The 19,292-nt window shown below is 42.8% G+C and overlaps 1 protein-coding gene across 1 annotated transcript in view; it reads left to right on the top strand.

Annotated features, from left to right (window-relative positions):
- The window catches only part of mamdc2a (MAM domain containing 2a), a 132,216-nt gene that overhangs the window by 23,746 nt on the left and 89,178 nt on the right, over positions 1–19,292 (top strand). The window contains exon 3 of the mRNA XM_060841762.1: positions 6,566–6,822. Within this exon, the coding sequence (XP_060697745.1) occupies positions 6,566–6,822 (257 nt within the window). The remainder of the gene's footprint in view (positions 1–6,565; positions 6,823–19,292) is intronic.

Genomic DNA, 19,292 nt, shown 5'->3' with positions numbered 1-19,292 from the left:
AACCTCATGGTAGGCGGAATCAATGAGGACAGAGCAATTTAGAGATGTACACATGGAAGCAGATCGATCCACAGTATCAGCTCAAACCAGGAGCCAACATTCAGAGTGTGCAAGAGGCCAGAATTGATGGATTGCAGATACTGGTTTGGAGGGGATGTTACTAAACAGTTACAAGGAGGTTACAGAGATTGAGACTGGTGAGACCAAGGGGAAATTTGTAATAAAGATTATAATTTTGCATTCAAGGCAGTCCCAGACCAAATATTAATTCAGGTCACCAAGGACAGGAGTGATGGGTCAATTGGATTGGTTGAGTGTTAGGGCATGAGCAGCGAAGTTTTGGGTGTGCAGTTTTACAGGGGGTGGAATATAGAAGGCCAGCCCAGAGAGGGTTGGAAAGGTTAGATTTAGAGGTAACAAAACGTGTGGGAAAGGGTTTCAGGAGCAGGTGAGCTGAGGCAGAGATGGAGGTGAGCTACATAAGAGATAGTCATGGAATGGAAATACTAACTAAAATAGTAAGGAAGAGAAAGGTATTACAGATACATAACACCTTAGATAAATATGTTGAAAACTGAGCTGTGTTGGTTGCAATGCTGTGTTGATATGAAGTAGTCATCTTTCAGTTCTCAAAAAAGGATAGATTACTGGCTTTACTGTACGGTACTGTAGTAATTTGGGCTCCTAATGAAAGAAAAATCACTGAAGAAAGATGGAATGGGGAAAGCAAATGTTTGTCAAACAGCATGTCACACATTACGATATTAAGTTAATCTTTTAAAGGGGGTGGACACTTCTTGCTAACTGTTTCCTTTGGATTAGTGTAAAAGAGATATTTGTGAACTTAGAATCTGCCCCTTCACGTCTACAGCACTTTGAGCTCTCAATATTCTTTCAATTTGCTGCTTTTCATCACTCCAGCCGCTCCCTAAAGCTCTTCACCTTTCTCTCTTTTGAGAAACTTCTTAAAACCTCCCTCTCCAATCAGCTGAGCTGTCGTGTCTTCTTTAATGTCTGATAATCTTCCTCCAAGGCACTTTTTACTACAGTCAGGGCTATATCTAAAAGCAGTCTTTATTGCATTTTCGGTGAGTCTCTTTATTTGATATCAATCTATGAAAACTATTTGTACTTTTAAGACCGCTAATTTTGTAACTAAAATATCAGTGTGTGTCTCTCTCTCTCTCTGTGTCTCTGTCCAACTCCCTGTGTGCCCCCCTCTCTCTCTCTTACACACTCTCGTTCCTCCTTATCTCTCTGTATCCCTTTCTCATTTCTTTCTCTCTCTGTGACTCCTTCTCTCTCCGCCCTCCTCACTCGCTGTGCCTCTGTCCCTCTGCCTCTCTCCTTACACCTCCCTCTCTGTCTCCCCGCCTTCTCTTTTGTCTTTCTCTCTCTTTGTGACCCCCTCCCTCTCTGACCACCCTCCTTCTCACTGTCTTTCTCTCTCTCTTTTTTTCTCCTGTGTCCCTCCCCTCACCTCCCTCTCCCTCATCCTCTTGCTCTGGCCTCCCACCCCAACCCCATCCTTCACTTTCTTTGTCTCTCTTTCTCCCTCTCTCTGTGGCACCCCTCTATCTCCCTTCCTCTGGCCCTCTCTCTCTCGTTGCTCCCCCTTCTCTCTCCTCTGTGTCCCCCTCCCTCTTTTGGACTTTCGTGTCTTTGTGACTCAGTAAGAGAAACCATCTGTGTGTCTCAACCAGAAACATCAGTTTTTCGACACAGTTTAGTCTTTTTGCAGTCATTTAACCCCAACTGCTTTAACTGAGAAAGGAAGCTGAGAGTTAATCTACATATCACTGGTTTATGGACTGGCTGGCTATATTTATGAACTCGAGCCTTGATCCTACTGTAATGGTCTAGTGAAAGTTTTGTGGATTGGCATTTGCTTATTCTCACTATGTTAAATCACAGCCCAGCTGTCAACACTCCCTCTTGTGTTTATGGTTCTGGGCAATACTTTCTGGGGTTGTGTCAACCAGGATATTTTGAGAAACTATTTTTGCCAAGTCTCCTTGCAGATTTTAGAGATGGGCAATTTGAATGAGTTTAGAGATATTGTCTGACACACATTAATGGTCAGCTAAAACAAATTATCGTATTTTTAAAAATTCACTCTTGGGTTATGGGTATCCCTGGCAAGGCCAGCATTTATTGCCCGTTCTAAGTGGTGACCCTGAGCCACATACAGAATCGCTGCAGTGTGGAAACGGGCCCTTCGGCCCAACAACACACCAACCCTCCGAAGAGTAACCCACCCCGAACCATTCCCCTACCCTGTTGTGCTATATTTACCCCTGACTAACACACCTAACCTACACATCCCTGAACACTATGGGGCAATTTAGCATGGCCAATTCACCTAACCCGCACGTCTTTAGACTATGGGAGGAAACCGGAGCAGACACAGGGAGAATATGCAAACTCCACACAGACAGTTGCCAGAGGCTAGAATTGAACCCAGGTCCCTGGTGTTGTGAGGCAGCAATGCTAATCATTGAGCTACCAGCACTCACCACTGAGCCACCAGCTGCTCACAAGGTCAATGTTTTACTTTTTCTCTCATGAGTTGGAGGTCTTGATGGCAAGGCCAACATTTCTTGTCCATCCCTAATTGTCCTTGGTGTGCAAGGTCATTTAGAGGGCAGTTTAAAGTTGATCATGTTGCAATTGACCAAAAGTCACACGTGGGCAAAAACAGCAGATTTCCATTCCTAATGGACCTTAGTGAAGCAGAGGGGGTTTGTGTCAATCAGCAGTTGCTAGAGACTAGCTTTGAATTACAAATGTATTAATTTAATTCAGATTCCACTAGCTGGTGTGATGGGATTTGACTCCACATTCCACAGCACAATAGCCTATGCCATTGGATTACTAGTTACTTTACCACCTTCTCTCTGAGTACATTAGCTAAGGAGTCAACCATATTGTTGGGGTCTGAAGTTACAGGTAGGCCAGACCAGGTTTAAAAGGAAGATTTCCTTCCCTAATTGGCAGTACTGAAGCAAATTACTGAATTTCTAAATCCAGATTGATGTTTGATCTCACTTAACGGAATTTAAATTTTCTAGCTGCATGCTGGGATTTGAACTTGTCACCCTAGATGGTTAGCTCATGCCTATTGGTTATTCATCCAGTAACATATCTACTAATCATTGTGTTATCATAGCTCACAGGAATTATCAGGAAGAGCAGGCCATATGGACTTCAAATCTGCTTCACCTTTCATAAAATCATAGTTGATTTGATTGTGGTTTCAGCTCCACTTTCCATTCTCCTCCCCCATAGTCCTTGATAAATATCTCTCCAATTCACCCTTGAACATGTTCTATGGCTCAACGTCCACTACTCTGAGGATAAGTGAATTCTACAGACTCAGACCCCACTCAATGAAAAATAATTCTTCTAATCTCAATCCAAAATGGGAGACCTCTTCTTTATAAACCTTATAAAAGGTTAAGTATCTGTTTGGAACTAGAAGTTACAATTCCTGGGCTATCTGTTCTTAGTAAATGGTTATTTCAAACAGGACCGAGTTATGAAATGGAACAGTCATTAATATCCAATTACATTGCTTCACTGTTTTTATTGTTCATCCGTGGAGTGTTGGAATTTCTGACAAAGCCAGCATTTGTTGCCCATTCCTAACTGTCCTATGGGCTGTTCAGAGTCAAAAATGATTGCTGTGGGTCTGGACTCACGTGTAGGCCAGATATGGTAAGGATGGCAGGTTTAGTGAACCAGATGAGTTTTTTGCAGCAATTGACAGTGATTACACGGTGACCATTTTACTGCCATACTTCTTTTGAATTCAAATATCATCGTCTATTCTGATGGAATCTGAATCCATGTTACCAGAAAATTCTATAGTGTTGTTCCCATTATTGGGTATTCACCTACTTCAGGCCTCTCTCTGTCCCATTCCATTAGGTCACTATTGGAATGCTGTATTGAACCCCTGCTGTAGGAAGGCTGTTGTGAAATTTGAAAGCGTTCAGATAGGATTTACAAGGATGTTGAAAGGGTTGGAGGATTTGAGCGATAGGGAAAGGCTGAGTATGTTGGACCTATTTCCCCTGGAGTGTCAGACACTGAGGGGTGATCTTATATAAGTTTATAAAGTCACAAGGGCATGGATAGGGTGAATAACTAAGATCAGTTTCCCCAGGCTGTGGGAGTCTAAAACCACAGGGCATAGGTTTAAGGTGAGAGGGAAAAATTTAAAAGGGACCTAAGGGGCAACCTCTTTCAAGCAGAGGGTAGTGCGTGTATGGAATGAGCTGTCTGGGGAAGTGGTGGTGGCTGGTACAATTACAACATTTGCACCTGGATAGGTATATGAATAGGAAGGGTTTACAGAGACATGGTCCATATGTTGGCACATGGGACTAGATTAATTTAGGATATCTGGCTGTCATGGACTGAAGGGTCTGTTTACAATGCTCTCTATCTCTATGACTCTATTCCAGAGAGGGTGTTTGTTCCCATTTGAAATATCCAGCGCCACCAAGCTATCCAATGATTACAATGTGGAGTTCATTTTGTCCGATAACCTTCCTCGGACCATCTTACTACAGCACATGAAACATGCTAAGCTAAGTTTCGTACGTATAAGGTAACATTAGGAAGAGTAGATTAGGTGAGTTTTGTCATCATCAAGGTGAGGATCTGAGCTTTGGGAGCTTATAGAATAATACAGTAAAGAAGAAAGCCACTCAGCCCTTTGTCTCTGTGCAACCTCTCTGAAAGTGCTATTCGATTATGCTCTTTTCCCACAGTCCTAATATTTTCCACCCTTCAAGTATTTATCTAATTTCCCTTGTGAAAGTCATTGTTAAAACCTCTTCTCCAACCGTGTATTCCAGATTTTAACATCTCACTTTTTAAAAAACCTCTCCTCAGCTCTTTTCTTGTGCCAATCATTTTAAACCCATGTCCTCTAGTTCCTGACCCTCCCTGCCATGAAAGAAAGGCCTATCTTACTCACCTTAGCACAACTACTCATGATTGTGATAACCTCTATTACATTCCTGTTGAATTTTCCCAGCTGCAAAGAGAATGATCCCAGTGTCTCTAGATTACTGTGCACAACTAAAGCTCCTTAAACCCGATGTCATTCCAGTAAAGCTCCTGGGCAACCTCTCTAAGGCCCTGAGATCCTCCCCAGCATATGGTACCCACAATATTTCAGCTTAGGTCTAACTGGCGATTTATAAAGGTTTAACATAACATTCTTGGCCTATGCAAAGCGGCATGCCTCTGTTTTAGATATATAGAAACAGTAAAAACTCAAATCCACATATAACAATTCCCATTCACCCATTGAGTACTATGGGCACAGCTTTGCCTGATTTAAAAGTTAACTGGGACATCCTAGTGCAATATATTTAGGTGGCAGAGGCAGCGTGAACAATTTCCTAGCAAAAAGATTCCCAGAACACTTCGGTGTGGGGGGGGTGGAAGGATGCTGCTCAGGTTTTATGAGCTGGCTGCCAAGAGGTGCATACTGCACATGTGCAAAATTCAAAAGATAAAGTTACAGGACTGTCGCAAACAGAATCAATGCTGAAAGTAAGATGGTAAGACACTGTAGGTCGAATTTGAAAGGTGTCTTGGTGAGTAGCTGCCGTGCAAATTGGAGATGGTACACATTGCTGCCCCTGCACACCGGTGGGGGAAGGAGTGAGTATTTAAGGTAGCAGATGAGGTACTGATTAAGCAGGCTGCCACTAGCCAGAAACACTTGATATACAGCACTCAGAAATTTGGGTTTCTGCATTGAGCACTATCAGCAATCGGGATATGAATTCCATTCATAATTGCACCCATTCTGTAAAACCATTATTTTTGAAGTTTCTACTCCAATTTATTTGAGTCTAATTGAACCCGTCAATACCAGCTCAGTCAGGCATTGTCTTATAATGTAATTGCCTTGATAAATAATTGCTTTGAATCATAATCCTTGACCTATCTAAAAATGATAATTTGATACAGTTTAAATAAAACAATAGTTACAAAAAAAATCTGCGTTTTTAGTCAAGGCCTTCATGCATGAGTAACAGAATTTTAAATCCCCTAGAATGGTTTTAAAAACATGCAGCAGCTCTGGGAGTGTTGAAGTTAAGTCAGTTTTCTTTAAATTAAAAACATTCAAAACATTCTGGAAGGTGCCTTTCTGTGGCATTACTCTCAAAAAATAACACTTGATTTGAAGAGCCTCTTCAGACAGCGGGATATAAGTGCAATTAATCTTGGTGATTCGTTCAAGCCAAAATAAAACGCCATGTTCCTTCTTGCTATGTGCTCCAATTCTGAGCAAAGTATGTTGAAAATATCAGCATCACTGAGCAGCAACTCTCCAGATTTGTAAGCGTTTCCCTACACTGACATAATTTGTTTGCTTTTTTGTCATTTCAGTGTTGCATTGACCTGTGGAAGTTTGTGCAGAGTTGGACAGGGAGAGGAGTTCCTCCTGTCAAGCCTGAAGTTAGCAATGTTGGTAAAATGTACAAGTCCGTTGCTGCTCCAGAGTTCACTAATTGCTGGCATGCTCCTTGTTTTTCAGGCCGCTACATCTATATTGAAGGCTCTCACCATCATGATGGAAAATTGGGCCTCCTTACCAGTCCTGAACTGCAAGCTCTGGGAGAAAGCTGCGTGAGGCTTGTATATCAGATAACTGGCACAGATTCTGGAAGACTGAATATGTACTTTCGACCAGAAGGAAACAGCTTTGACTTTCTACTGTGGTCTGCTAATGAACCATCTGACAGCTGGAAAATTGCTAGTATCGGTGTAAGGAACATAACGGAGAAATCCAAGGTACCTGCTTTGTGCAAGCAGACAGCTTGCTCTCCTAATTAACTGTTCAATCGAGAAAAATGTTACATTAAGCTATTAATTGTTTGGGATTTCTGTCTTGGCCCACCTGCTCCTGATTTCATGATCCACGTTTTGTTACATTTACACCTGACTGCTCCAATATTCCACTTTCCCAACCATCCGCCTTCTGCAAACATGAGCACACACATAACTCTATACATTAATTTTTGCCATGCTCCATTCAGCTGGTTGTCTCATGGCTTTGCAGTCCAGCAATGTGAAAGTAACTTTCCCTGTGTGCACAAGACCTGCCATGATACCAATCCCATTCTATCTCTGTAACATGCTGCAGTCCACAAACCTTTAAGATCTCCATATTCCTCTATGTCTGACCTCTTGGACAGTCCCAGGTCTCATTGCTTTATTATTGGCAGCTATAGCCTCAGCTTTTTGTGCTATACTGTCTAGGAATTCCTCCCGGTGCCCTTCCATATTTCTCTCCTCCTTAACATATTATTTAAAAGCTATCTGTTTGGTCAACTCTCTTCCAATATCTCCTCACATGACTTGGTGCTTAGCTTTGCTTGATACTCTTTCCTTTTTTGCTATTGTTACGCTGACAAAGGGAAGCACTGATGCTGTAACATATGCTCAAGTCGCAACTGAGTAATACCAAACCTCCAGTGGTTAAATCAACAGGACAGCAATTTCTATTGATTATAATTCGACGGGATGCTCCAATTATTGAAAAGTGAGTAATAAAAAAAAATTTTCCTGTTCTCAATCCAATTGTGAGCAATGCTTTGAGACTCCTGCTTTAGCCACTGTGTTGTACATTAACCTTCCTACCAAGTTTTGCACTGGCTTTGAAAGCAGCTACCAGAAGCTATTATTCATCCCAAATGACCCCCACCACTACCACCAATACCACCATCACTTTATCTCCCAAGTTTTCAGTTCCTGTAGTCTGGCAGACCTGATTTAGGGATATCATCTAGTAAAAAAAACCCTATAAGTTGGAGATCAGTGGGGTAATTACCAGGCTGGTTTGATGAGATTGTCTTTCTGCATTTAGAATTTTCTCAAAAAAGGAAAGCAATGTCGCTACAATGAGACAATTCCAGAAGCTACAGGGGTAAACCTTCTGTTGACTCCATCAATAGGAGGTATAATCCCCAAATATTACTCTGACAAATAGGGGATATAACTCCCAAATGTTACTCTGACAAATAGGGGATATAACCCCCAAATGTTGCTCTGGCAAATAGGGGATATAACTCCCAAATGTTACTCAGACAGTAGGGGATATAATTCCCAAATGTTACTCAGCCAGTAGGGCATATAATCCTCAAATGTTACTCAGGCAATAGCCGTGGAGAAATACATTGTTTCAGCCCAATTAGATTCATCTGGAGCATTAGACCCAACTTTACATCTGTAAAAGAATGAGTTAGAAATGGGCCTAATAGTCATCCTCTCTTGCTCTTGTCTCTGCCATTTCATCTTTTTATGGATGCTGCCAGCCATACTGAATGTTTCTGGAGTTTTCTGTTTATATTCCAGCTTTCTAGCATGAACAGTGTTTTGCCTTTGCTCTCACCTTGGTGCCTGTGACATCTTGCTGTGTGCAGATAGGTCTCTACGTTCCCTCTGCAACAGCGGTGAATGCACTTCAATCACACTTTATTGACTATAAGCAGTTTGACATGTGCAAGGCGCAATAAAAATAAGCATTTTGCTCAGTAATTCAGCAAATCATACCCTGCCACTGTTTTTAATGGATGGGTACAGCCTAGATAGTTAGGATTTGTGGTATCTTGGCTTCAGAAATTTAGAAGGCAGGATTAAACCAAGATGGCCACTGTTGTGGGGAATGGCAGCGTTTTCTCATTTTGTGTTATTACTCAAAGACAAACTGCACTGAGTAAATTATGGGAGTCTGCTTAGAATCATTACCCTCAATGTCCATTTCCTGTGAATTAGCCCATGTCAACTATTCACATCTGGTCTCCTGATAGGAATAGGAGGAGGCCATTTTGCCCCTCAAGCCTGTTCCATCATTCAATGAAATATGGCAGCTTTGAATTTCCACTTGCCTTGCTTCCATAACCTTTAGCTAGCAAGCGGCTTTCCATCTCAGACTTAAAACAATTAATTGAGGTAGCATCAAGTGTTCTTCACTACCTGTGGGAGAGGACTGCACATTTCTCACCCTTTGTGCAAAGTAATATTCCCTAACCTCTTCGAGATTAAGTTTATACCTTTGCCCAAAACTCCTCAATATCAACAGAAGCAGTTTCCCTCTTTCCACTCTGTCAATTCTTTTCAAGAGTCTGAAATCCTCAATCAACTCATCCATTAAACGTTTTACTAGGAAAAAGTGAGGGCTGCTGATGCTGGAGATCAGAGTCAAAAGGTGTGGTGCTGGAAAAGCACAGCTGGTCAGACAGCATCCGAGGAGCAGGAGGGTTGATGTTTTAAGCATAAGCATTCCTGATGAAGAGCTTATTCTTGAAATGTCGACTCTCTTGCCCCTCAGATGCTGCCTGACCGAATGTGCTTTTCCAGCACCGTACTTTTTGATTCTAAAACTTTTACATTCAAGGAAGAAGCCTAGTTCACATAATTGTTCTTTTTAATTTAATCCTTGGAACATGGGTAACATTTTGGTGAATCTGCACTGCACTCCTTTGACCAGTGTACCCTTTCTAAGGCGTGGAGCCAAGAGCTTAACATGGAGTGTGGTGTAACCAAAATTCTGTATAACTTCAGCAAAGCGTCCTTCCCTTCTATGTTCTAGTCCTCTGGATAGACAGGCTGGCATTCTGTTTAACACAATATTATTTTTAGATCTGACCACAGCATTGTCAGGATCTGTGTACATGGACCTCTTTGGACATGCACTCTTTCTAGCTTTTTAACTGTATAATTAACATTCAGATGGATACTTTTTGTTCTGCAATAAATGACCTCACACTGGCCTGCATTGAAATTCATCTGCCAGTTTTGCCCCTTCCCCTAATCTATCAATTCACTTAGTAATTTTATGCTCCAGTCTCATGATGCATCATGATGTCTATGCCATTGGTACACATAGGCATACGGCTCTGTCCCTCAGGAATGCTTCAGTACTGAGCCTTATGGCTCATTGTATATGCTTGCTCCAGTCAATAAAATCATTGTAACCTTGTCCATCATCTCCACACTCCTACCTTTCCTCCATGCCCCCTTAAGTATTTTCTAATTTCTGTCAGTTATTATTCTGTCAATTCTGTCAATTGCTATCTGAGAAGGAGAAGTATTCCAAAGATGATAAAACCCTCTGAAGAAAGTGCTGTTCCTTCAGTTCAAAATGGCTGACCCTTTAGCCTGAGACTGCGACCCCTGTGTTATAGATTCCTCATCTAGAGTGACAGTCTCTCTACATCGACACTTTGAAGCCCTTTAAGAATATTATAGAGTTCAATGAGATTCTGATTCTCCCAAGCCCCATGGATTTTCCATCTCAGGGTAGTTAAAGATATTGCTGACAAGGCACTTCCTAATTCAGCAGCAATCTGAAGCCAATTTATGTGGCATGTAGACTTTGGGGTCAGAATCTACAAAGTTTTGGTGGAATCTCAATCTGAGAAATAGCTTCTTAATATTTTATCGCTTTCCTACTCTCGCCCCTCTTAGGACAGACCTCCAGTCTCAGGAATCAGATCTGTAAACTTTTGTTGCACTATTTCTAAGGAAATTATATCCTCCTGTGGGTAGTAGTAGTTGCCAAGGTCCCCGAGGATTGTAGGGATGCTCTCTCATCAGAGAGAGAGAAAGAAAGCGAAAGAGAGAGAGAGAAACAACTGATAGTGAGTTTGCTTGAGGGTCACCTTATCTCAGGCAAGAGACAAGGTTGAGGAGGTGGGACCTTCATGGTGACCTCATGGTTGGAAACAAAGTGGTTTACCTCAGGTATCCCCTTCCCCGATCACCATGCCCTCAGTCAGGCAGAGTGCAATATTTTCAACATGGAGTATTTCCTATTTCATTTTGCTAATTCATTTTCAAGTTGTAACCAATAATTTAATTTCCTGGATGGGCCGTTTTGGGGGCGGGGATGCATTTGAGGAAGAACTGTTCTTAGGAAGAAAATTGTAATGACCTGGAACTAGTTGCCTGCAAAAGTGGTGCAAACAGAGTTGATGAATTATTTCAAGATGAAATTGGATGTTTATAAGAGGAAAATAAATTTGCAGAACTAAAGAGATAGAGCAGAAGAGTGGGACTGATTGGACTACTGTCTAGAAAGGGCTTTTGTCTGAAACGTCAAATTTCCCCCTCCTCGGATGCTGCCTGACCTGCTGAACTTTTCCAGCAGCACACTCTCGACTCTACTGTGTAGAAAGTCCAGCATGGATTGAATTGACTGAAGAGTCCCCTTCTGTGCTATTGTGACTGTGAGTCAGGTCGTGTGAGAAAGGAAAGGGTAAATAAAACAACTGCAAGATGTAAAAGTTGAGCAACATGAAACATGGCATCAACATGGATTTCCATCTCATGGTAATTAAAGATATTTCTGACAAGGCCCTTCCTAATTCAGTAGGAATCTGAAGCCAATTTATGTGTAATGTAGATCTTGCGGTCAGAATCTACAAAGTTTTGGTGGCATCTCGATGTGAGAAATATGTTTTTAATATTTGACGAATGTCACTCAACTGCTTTCTTTTTTTAAGTTAAAAAAGATAGTCCATCTTAAACGCTTTAAATGAACTTTACTACATTCTGGTAACATCACGAAACGGATAAAGAAGCCAAGGTTAGTCGTTTCAGAACCTGATGCCAAACCCGCGGCAGGAACCACATGAGCAGCTCAGGAAATTAGTTGAGAAAGTGGAAACAGTCTGTTTGCAGCATTCTGTAATTTCCAACATCTGTAGGTGTTCTTTTTGTTGTTGTTGCTTTTTTGTTGAGGATAAGAAAGTTTGGAGTCAGAAAATACATTTCTCTTATTCACTGGATGCAAGCATCACTGGTAAGGCCTGCATTTATTGCCTATTCCCATTTTAACACTGATAAAGTGGTGAGCTGCTACCTTGAATATAACTTCGTGGGTGCTAGACTATTTCAGAGAAAATTGAGAGTTACCCAAATTGCTGTGAGTCTGGGGTCCCATACAGAATGGATGGAGTAAGGGCATTAGATTTTCTGCCCTAAAGGATATTAGTGAACCAGATGGGTCTTATTCTGGATTAGTGGTGCTGGAAGAGCACAGCAGTTCAGGCAGCATCCAAGGAACAGTAAAATTGACGTTTCAGGCAAAAGCCCTTCATCAGGAATACAGGCAGAGAGCCTATGACTTGTTGTTATTTTTCTGCTTATTCCAATTAGTTGAAATCAATGGGATATAGACTGTCATTCATGGATCATTAGTCCTGGTTTCCGGGTTACAGGTTCAATAATTTAACCTTCAATCAAACCCAGGACTTCTGGAATTAGATGCCAACTACCTATCCAGACATTCTATTAAAGAGCCCATATCTCTAGCTGACCTTCTTTTGAGAGTGTTTCGAGTTTTCTTTGTTTCATTTTCCTAAGCCCTTGGAACCATAGAATCTTGGAGCACAGATGGAGTCCATTCAGCCCCATGTGCTGTGCTGGCTCTTTGAAAGAACTCTCCACTTGGTTCCACTCCCACCTACTTTTACTCTGAGACTGTAGCCCTTCAGTTTTTATTCTCTTTTGCAAGTTACCAATGAATCTGCTTCAACCCTCCCCACCCATATCCAGATCACAGCAAATTAATGTGAGACAACAAATTAGCCTCCACTCCCCTCTAGTTCTTTGGTCAATTCTGTTAAATCTGTGACCTCTGGTTATTGACCCTCCCACAACTAGCAACAGTTACTTGTTATTTAGGGTTGTAGAGTTATAGAGAAGTACAGCCTGGAACCAGATCCTTCGGTCCAACTTGTCCATGCCGGTCAGATATCCTAACATAATCTAGTCACATTTGCCAGCATTTGGCCCATATCCCTCTCAACCCTTCCTATTCATAAAGCCATCCAGATGCCCTTTAAATGTTGTAATTGTACCAGCCTCCACCACTTCTTCCGGCAGCTCATTCCATACAGGCACTACCCTCTGCATCAAAAAGTTGCCCCTTAGGTCCCTTGTAAATCTTTCCCCTCTTACCCTAAATCTATGCCCTCTAGTTTTAGACTCCCCCACCCCAGGGAACGGACCTTGTCTATTTACCTTATCCATGTTTCTCATGATTTTATAAAACTCTATAAGGTTACCCCTCAGCTTCCTATGCTCCAGCCCATTCTGCCTCTCCCTATATCTCACGCCCTCCAACCCTGGCAATCTCATTCAAAACACTTAATTTTCAAAACCTCTGTCACATCCCCACTTTAGCCTTTATTGATCTAAGGGATTCTGTTGGAATGAATACGGATGTTGCAGATGTTCTGAGTTGCGTGAAAGATGCTGGCTATCATTGGGAACACACACATTAGGTTCCCTCAGATATTTATGCCAACATTGTAGATAAACTGTGGCTCAAAGATCAACCATTACCTTTACCCTGATTCAAAACAACAGTTAATTTTATTTTGAACAGTCTCTCTATGGTACAGAGAGGTATAACTACTCAAATTAATATACTGTGTTCCTCCTTTTTTTTTGTTGCCACCAACATACTGTAATTATTCAACATCTGCTGCCTCTAAAAATACAACCAGTGGTTTTCTAACTCAGTGGGAGTTTGAAATTATTTTGCAATCAGAATTTGAAAAGCTGTTCCAATAGCTTAAGGAGTGGAGCAGAGCTGTTCACAGACTCTTAAGTTTGACTCTTTACTGTTGCTGAATTACTTGGTGGAGGCAGCGAGTTGTGACCAGGGCTTCAGTGTCCACTGGTCTGATGAGAGGGGAGATCTTATGGGATAAAAGCATGTCCGCCAGGGAGAGAATCAAACCTTCATGCCATAGATAAACAACTGGCCTGATTGGCTCAACCATAATGAACAATTGTATGGGGGCAGTACCAGTCACCCTCTTTCTTCATTCAATGGGTGTGTTTATTGCATATTCCTTGAGATAGTCTTGGTGAGTTTGTTAGACCATATTAAAGTGCTTCAGGAATCGCATAGGCCAGACTGGGTAAGGATGACAGATTTCCTTTCCTAAAGGACATTGGTGAACCATACTATTTTATACAGCAAGCTAATTTGTTGTCACCATTACTGGTAGCTTTTTATTTCAGATTTACCAAGGTAACTAAGTTAAATTCTCCACTAAGCATCTGGGTTCGGGACTTATATCTCAGGATCATCAGTTCAAGTCTAGGTTGCTAGTCTAGTAATATGACTACACTGACATAACAAGAAGCCTGGAAGTATACGCCAACAAGGTTTAGTCATGTAGCTATTTCTTTGTGCCTAGATAACCCGCACCCTTCCACATTTCACACTTTTGCTCCCAAGCACATCTGTTTTGGCATTTCCCCACAGTTCCTTTACAATGTAACTCGGCCTATTCCTGACCAGGAGTTGATCCAAGTTATGCTGGCAAGGTCAGAAGAGACCAGTCTTGGCCTCCTGTCTCACTTTGCTGTTGCCCGCTATCCCAGAATGCTTTGGTGCCAGGATGCTTTAGTGCAATCAGGTGCTCAGCTCAGCTAGCTACCGGGCATTTGATGGCCTATCGAAGTCCTGAGGACAGGATGGAAACATCTAGTGCTTTTGCAGTATTGTGAATCCATTCACCTTCCTGGTTGTCATCTATTGTTTATGAAGAACTAGCTGATATGGAGTAATCCTCTGTGGGCTCTCAATCCCAGAGGTCCATTGTTCAGCTGCGGGTTATCATAGAGGCCTACAACCTTTGCTGAAAATATAAAACAATGCAGCTGAGACTGAGGCAGTTTGACTCATTTTGCCCGTACTGGTAGAGTTGTCCTGTTAGACCCAATCCTCTCCCTTCCCCTCTTGCACTGGGTTTTTTTTCCCCCTTTAAATATAAATCCAATTTTCTTTTGAAGGTTAGTTTTTGAATCTGCTTCCACTAACCTTTCAGGCAGTGCATTCCACATCATCATAACTGCTGTGTAAAATAAATGTTTCCTCATGCCTCCACAGGTTCTTTTGCCAATTATCTTGAACCTGCGTCCCCGGTTACTGACCTTCCTGCCAGTGGAAACAGTTTCTCCTTGTTCACGCCTTACCAACTCATTTCGAATTTCCCATTAACTTTTTTGACTCAAAGAAAAACCAGATAATAGAATTGTAGCGTTACAGAAGGAGACCTTCAGCCCATAGTGCCATTGCTCCAGCCCTCCGAATGAGCAACTCACCTGTAATGTTATTCTCCTGCCTTCTCCCTATAAGCTTCCCTATAAGTTCCTTCTCGGGTAGCTATCGAACTGCATTGCAAAATCATCAACCGAACTTGCCTTCACCACACTCTCAGTCTGTGCACTCCAGATGCTGACCGCCTGTTACATGGAAAACAGTTTTCCTCTTGTTGCCTTTGCTACTTTTGCTTTTAGTTTAAATCTAGTTTGCAATCCTTCCAATGGTGTGAACAGTCTTTCCCTATTTGTTCCATCCAAGTAAACTGAACGTCGGTGGTATAGTTAGTAAGTTTGCAAATGACACCAAAATTGGAGGTGTAATGGACAGTGAAGGATGTTACTGCAGATTACAATGGGATCTTGATCAGATTAGGCCAATGGGCTGAGGAGTGGCGGATGGAATTTAATTCAGATAAATGCGAGGTGTTGCATTTTGGGAAAGCAAATATTAGCAGGACATATATACTTAATGGTAAGGCCCTATCATGGTCTTACCACTTTGCTATCTCCATGATCTTAAAACAACAGCGATAAGGCCAGAAGGAATTTTTAAAACTTATCTGTGGGACATAGACATTGCCGGCTGGCCAGTGTTTTTATTGTCAATCCCTATTTGCCCTTGAGAAAATGGTGGTGAGCTACCTTCTTGAACTGCTGCAGTCCACTGTTGTAGGTTAACACACAAATCCCTGTGTGGGGGGGGGGTTGGGGAATTCCAGGATTTTGACCCAGCGATAGTGAAGGAATGGCAGTACCTTTCCAAGTCAGGATGGTGAGTGGAACTTGCACTTGGTGGTGTTCTCATGCATCTGCTGCCCTTTTCCTTCTAGATGGAAATGGTCATGGGTTTGGATGGTCTGGGGACCTTTGATGAATATTTACAGTACACCTTGTAGATAATACACATGCTGCTACTGAGCGTTGGAGATGTAGGGAGTGGATGCTTATAATTGTGGTAGCAATTATGCAGGGTGGATGGTGTTAGCCATTATCTGGCATTTGTGTGGCGTGAATGTTACTTGCCAATTGTCAGCCCAAGTCTGGATGTTGTCCAGATCTTGTTGCATTTGAACACGGACTACTTCAGTATCTGAGGAATCATGAATGACGTTGAACCTTTTCCAATCATCGGTGAACATCTCCACTTCTTACCTTATGATGGACAGAAGGTCATTGATGAAGCAGCTGAAGATGGTTGGGTCTAGGACACTACCCTGAGGAACTCCTACAGAGATGTCCTCGAGCTGACATGACTGACCACTGATAACCACAACCATGCCTATGTGCTAAGTATAACTCCAACCGCTGGAGAGTTTGCCTCTGATATCCATTGATTCCAGTTTTGCTAGGGCTCCTTGATGCTACAATTGGTCGAATGCAGCCTTGATATCAAGGCTGTCACACACACCTCACCTCTTGACTTCAACTGTTTTGTTCAGGTTTGAACAAAGGCTGTAATGAGATCAGGAGCTGAGGGCCCCTGGTGGAACCCAAACTGGACATCACTAAGAGGGTTGTTGCTGAGCAGATAGTGATTGATAGCACTGTTGACAACCCCTTCCATCACTACCAATGATTGAGAATAGACTCCATTTCTCACATTGTCGGGTAGATGCTGGTGTTGTAACTGTACTGGAACAGCTTGGCCAGGAGTCGCAGGTTCTGGAGCACAGTGCTTCAGTACTGTTGCTGGAATCATGTCAGGGCTCATAGCATCCATAGTATCCTGTGTAACTGACTATTTTTTGACATCATGTGGAGGGAATTGAATTGGCTAAAGACTGCGGCGCAGTGGCTCAGTGGTTAACACTGCTGCCTTCCAGCGCCAGGGACCTGGGTTTGATCCCAGCCTCGGGTGACTGTCTGTGTGGGGTTTGCACATTCTCCCCGTGCCTGCGTGGGTTTCTTCCATGTGCTCCGGTTTCATCCCGCAATCCAAAGATGAGCAGGTTAGGTGAATTGGCCATGCCAACTTGCCCATAGTGTTCAGGGATGTGTAGGTTAGGTGCATTAGTCAGGGGTAAATGTAGATTAATAGGTTCAAAGAATGGGTCTGGGTGGGTTACTCTTTGGCAGGTCAGTGTGGGTGTGATGGGTTGGTTCCACACTGTAGGGATTCTATGATTATTCTATGGTATCTGTAATGCTGGGGATCACTGGAAGAGATTGAAATGGATCATCTACTTCAGTCTTATCTTTTGCACTGATTTGCTGGACTCTTCCATCATTGAGGTTGGGGATATTTGTGGATCCTCCTCCTTTAGTGAGTTGTTTAATCATGCACCACCAATCACGTGGCAGGACTACAGAGCTTCGATCTGATCTGAAGGTTTTAGGATAGCTGAAATTTGTCTGTAGTTTGCTGTTTAGGCTGTTTTGCATGCTAGTAGGCCTGTTTGGTAGCTTCACCAGGTTGACACCTCATTTTCAGGTATGTCTGGTGCTGCTCCTAGCATGTCCTCCTGCTCTCTCCATTGACCCAGGGTTGATCCCCTGGCTTGATGGGAATGGTTGAGTGGGAGATATGCTGGGCCATGAGGTTACAGGTTGTGCTGCAGAATAATTCTGTTGCTGCTGAGGCCCACAGCACCTCATGGATACCCAGTCTTGAGTTACTAGATCTGTTAGAAGTCTGTCCTATTTAGCATAGTGATAGTGCCACACTTTATGATGCAGGGTACTCTCAATGTGAAGGTGGAACAAGGACTGTGCAATGGTCACTCTCACTGATGCTGTCATGAACAGATGCATCTGCAGCCGGCACAGTTGTAAGGATGACATCAAGTATGTTTTTCCCTCTTATTGGTTCCCTCACCACCAGCCTCAGACCCAGTCTAGCAGCTATGTCCTTTAGAACCTGACTAGCTCAATCAGTAATGCTGCTGCTGAGCCAGACAATGAAATCTCCCACCCAGAGTCCATCCTCAGTCCTCAGTGCTTCCCTAAGTATTGTTCAACATGGAGGAGTACCGATTCATCAACCGAAGGAGGATGATAGGTGTTAGTCAGCAGAGGCTGAAAATGTGTTGCTGGAAAAGTGCAGCAGGTCAGGCAGCATCCAAAGAGCAGGAGAATCGACGTTTCGGGGATGAGCCCTTCTTCAGGAATCTGAAGATGTCAGCAGATGGTCTCCTTGCCCATATTTAACCTGAAGCCATGAGAATTCATGGGGTCTGGAGTCAATGTTAAGTACTCTGAGGGCAATTCTCTTCTGGCTGTGTACCACGGTGCCACCACCTCAAAGAACAAAGAAGAAACAACAAAGAAATTTACAGCACAGAAACAGGCCCTTTGGCCCTCCAAGCCTGCACCCATCCAGGTCCTCTATCTAAACCTATTTTCTAAAGATTTGTATCCCTTTGCTCACGTATCTGTCTAGATGCATGTTAAATGATGCTATCATTACCACCTCTACCACCTCCGCTGGCAATGCATTCCAGGCCCCCACCACCCTCTGTGTAAAGGACTTTCCCCGCATATCTCCCCTAAACCTTTCCCCTCTCACTTTGAACTCATGACCCCTAGTAATTGAGTCCCCCACTCTCGGGTAAAAAATGAGGTCTGCAGATGCTGGAGATCACAGCTGAAAATGTGTTGCTGGTCAAAGCACAGCAGGCCAGGCAGCATCTCAGGAATAGGGGAAAAGCTTCTTGCTATCCACCCTATCTACACCTCTCATGATTTTGTAGATCTCAATTAGGTCTCCTCCTCAACCTCCGTCTTTCTAATGAAATTAATCCTAATCTATTCAACCTCTCTTCATAGCTAGTGCCCTCCATACCAAGCAACATTCTGCTAAACCTCCGCTGCACCCTCTCCAAAGCAGCCACATCTTTTGGTAATGTGGCGACCAGAACTGTACCCAGTTTTCCAAATGCGGCCGAACCAAAGTCCTATATAACTGTAATGTGACCTGCCAACTCTTGCACTCAATACCCCGTCCGATGAAGGAAAGCATGCCGTAATCCTTCTTGACCACTTTACTGACCTGCATTGCCACCTTCAGGGAACAATGGACCTGAACACCCAGATCTCTCTGTACATCAATTTTCCCTAGGACTTTTCCATTTACTGTATAGTTCACTCTTGAATTGGATCTTTCAAAATGCATTACCTCACATTTGCCCAGAGTG

Source organism: Hemiscyllium ocellatum, chromosome 2, assembly GCF_020745735.1.
Source record: "Hemiscyllium ocellatum isolate sHemOce1 chromosome 2, sHemOce1.pat.X.cur, whole genome shotgun sequence".
In the NCBI taxonomy this organism is placed as follows: domain Eukaryota; kingdom Metazoa; phylum Chordata; class Chondrichthyes; order Orectolobiformes; family Hemiscylliidae; genus Hemiscyllium; species Hemiscyllium ocellatum.
Note: the sequence above shows the minus strand (reverse complement) of the source record. Positions and strands in the feature narration are given on the sequence as shown.